Raw genomic sequence first — 2,992 nt, 5'->3', positions numbered from 1 at the left:
AGGCTGACGAGCACACCCTTGTCAGTTTTGCTCTAAAAAATGCTAAGCGAATGATCAATGATTTTTTTGCAACGTAATTACTCCGTGGAGTGGTGGCATCTTGCAAAGAAGTGATCATCAACTATTTTCTGTAATTTTGGCGTACAATGTGGCTGTTTTCCTGGTTTTTACTCTGTAGTCTATACTAGTTGACTGTAGAACCATCCTTGTGGCACTTCACTGACTGGCATATTTTTTTGTTTTTGCGAATGACTGGCATATTCTTGCTTCGCCTATTTACACATAATAATATGTCTCGCAGAAATTTTGCGTGTTTATGAAGTTGACACGTCCCCGAAAAAAGTTGGCACGTAGGATTTTTATTTCCAAATTTGTTTTCAAAAAAAAAATGAAGGTCCTAGTATCTGGACGATGCACACGGGCACATGAAGACTCTCCAATATATATGTACGCACGATCAGTCGCAATCTCGCTTCATCTTGGGCTGCAAGTCAAGGAGGAGGGGTTAATTTGGACCATGATCGACACGACAGTTATTTTTGCTAACCTACGTACGTGCAACCGCGCGCCCTTTTCTTGTCCTGCAAGACGCGCATGCATGGGAGAATCAACAGATATACCGGCCCATTTTCTCTTAAAATCTCTGGCTAGAGACATGCGCACGTACGATACGTTCGAGCTCGTACGATCCTTCCGGCCATATATATGTCTCCATGATCCTACGCCTCTGACGTAACCAATTATACGCACGCACGTAGGTCAAGCGAAAACCAGAGCTGATCGTCGTCGAGATGGCGGCAGCGATCTTGCAGCAGGCGGCCGGCGGCGCCCTCATGGGCGCGTCGTCCCCGGCGGCGGCGGACCTGGCGTGCCGGGCGGCCGTCATGGCGGCGCCACGCTTCCTCGGCCTCATGCAAAGGAACTACCACTCCTCGGCGCCGCGCGCGCCCCTGCACCGGCCAGCTGCGGCGGCCATCGCCTCCGGGTCCCGCGGCCTCTCGTCCTATGACAAGTACGCCAGCCAGCTGAAGGTTTGATCAGTTTCCATCTTTCTTGCTCCGATCTGCCAATCAGTCTTGATCGGTTTGGTGCTTGATTGTCTAAGCTTAATCTGCTTACTTTCACGTGTGTGATTACCTAGCTAGCATGATCGATTATCTCTTCTCTTTGATATTTACTTTGTTCATGCATCTCTCTTGCTATGATCTGTCGATCGATCTGATGATCAGTTTGGTGCTGCTAGCTTAATCTAGCAATTTAGCACGATCTCTTCTCTCTGATATTTCCTTGATTTGATCATTCATATGCATGTTGCATTGGTTACTACTGGAACATCTGATCTGATATGACTTCTTCTCCAATCTAAGCTTATTTTTACATGATCTGATTGGCTTTTAGTTTGAGCAACTTGACTAGCTAGCTCTACTGTCGTAACGTCTGATCTGGTCTGGTCTCCAAGGAGGTCGCAAGACCAATATTACTTCCACTGAAACATCGATCGTACCATATTTTTCTTGACTAATTAGTATGATCGTGTGACACTAGATTAACTGTGGTTTGTGCTAATTCACTAATTAACTAGGATGAGGAGGAGAAGATGAGGACGAAGAAGCAGCTGGCGGTGGCGCTGATGAACGACACCCCGAGGAGCAGCGGCGACGGCGACCACGGGGAGGAGGTCAAGAGCGTCAGTAACCTCCTCTCCCTGCTCGGCGCGCCCGCCCCCGCCCCCACCAACGGCCCCACGGCCGACCAGCTCGCCAAGCAGCTGCTGAACGAGCGCCGGAGCGTGCTGGAGAAGAAGAAGAACGCGCTGCTGATCGAGCTGCTCAACGGGGACGGCCACGGCAGGGAGCACAAGACGGCCGAGGTCGTCGCGGCCGCCCGCCAGCTCCTGGACGACCTCGCGGCGTACGAGGAGCGCCGCGCCCACAAAACCTTCTCCGCGTATGTACATGCAATCATGCTACATCCTTAGCATGTTACATGCATAATCAAGATGATTGATTGATTGTTTGGATGGACGGGCGCAGGGAGCTGAAGGGTCTGCAGAAGATGGTGGAGGCCAACAGGCTCAAGGCCGAGGCCGACAACAGGAGCGCGATGAGCTCCATGGATCTAGTCAAGGCGCAGGTCCAGTCGTCTAATGCCACCATCCACTCTTACCGTGCGTAAGTGTATATATATATACTACTCCCTCTGTCCCATAATGTAAGACATTTTTTTAACACTAGTGTAGTGTCAAAAAGCGTTTTACATTATGGGACGGAGAGAGTACATGGCTAGTTTTATAACAGCACTTTAATTTGCCGATCGACCTCCATGAAATTATCTTCCTCTCTTCAATTTGTGGAATGCGAATGATATATTTGATTTTTGAATTTTGATGATGCAGGGATGTGAAGCGGCTGGAGGCTGGGGTGGCAGAAGCCAGATTAGAGGCAAAGATGGCTGGCGAAATCGTGGACTCCGTAAAGAAGTATTGTTATCTAACTAACTACTACAGTACTTACAAACAAATACTACATTGCACTGAGAATTCATTGATATATAATATGATATATTGATGCTGATATTGTGTATATGATTACTAATTGGGCGCTGAATTGGGTGATGCAGGACAGGGGAGAGGTTGGAGGGGAAGTATGCAGATTTGTCGAAAGGGGTGGAGTCGGCTAAAGGTCTCTCGTGCTTCGTGTTCTGGTGCGGCGCCCTGAGCGGACTGAGTTATTATATGAATTATTATTTGTGATTGGACTTGAGTCGAGGGCCGCCTTGCTAGCTTTGTTGGTGCCGTGAGAGACTAGTAGATCGATCGATGGATCGGGAAATATATACATCGTGTGTTGAACTCAGTTTTGCCAGTTTTATTAAGGTCGTCGTGCTTCTTCAGTTCCAGTTTTGCGATGTTATATAGGTTGCCTTTTCTTTTGTCTTTCACTTCTCCATAAAAATATGGAGTATGCCGCTCCACGTCCTGATATTGGTTCCT

General features: G+C 48.2%; 1 protein-coding gene across 1 annotated transcript; it reads left to right on the top strand.

The window, feature by feature from the left end:
• Positions 1–791: 791 nt before the first annotated feature.
• LOC147978427 (uncharacterized) lies at positions 792–2,752 on the top strand. The gene is made up of 5 exons (XM_087516596.1): positions 792–1,031; positions 1,583–1,947; positions 2,034–2,171; positions 2,396–2,479; positions 2,620–2,752. The coding sequence occupies exons 1-5, from the start codon at positions 792–794 to the stop codon at positions 2,750–2,752; spliced, it is 960 nt and encodes a 319-aa protein (XP_087372722.1).
• The last annotated feature ends 240 nt before the right edge of the window (positions 2,753–2,992 follow it).

This window comes from Triticum urartu, chromosome 3A (assembly GCF_056163025.1).
Source record: "Triticum urartu cultivar PI428250 chromosome 3A, HENAU_Tu73, whole genome shotgun sequence".
Taxonomy (NCBI): Eukaryota; Viridiplantae; Streptophyta; class Magnoliopsida; order Poales; family Poaceae; genus Triticum; species Triticum urartu.
Note: the sequence above shows the minus strand (reverse complement) of the source record. Positions and strands in the feature narration are given on the sequence as shown.

Bases quoted from the DNA above. Each gene is read 5' to 3' on its own strand.
- LOC147978427 (XM_087516596.1), top strand. From the start codon at position 792: ATGGCGGCAGCGATCTTGCAGCAGGCGGCCGGCGGCGCCCTCATGGGC. The intron at 1,948-2,033 runs GTATGTACATGC...GGACGGGCGCAG, and splicing joins GCCCACAAAACCTTCTCCGC to GGAGCTGAAGGGTCTGCAGA. The intron at 2,172-2,395 runs GTAAGTGTATAT...TTGATGATGCAG, and splicing joins ACCATCCACTCTTACCGTGC to GGATGTGAAGCGGCTGGAGG.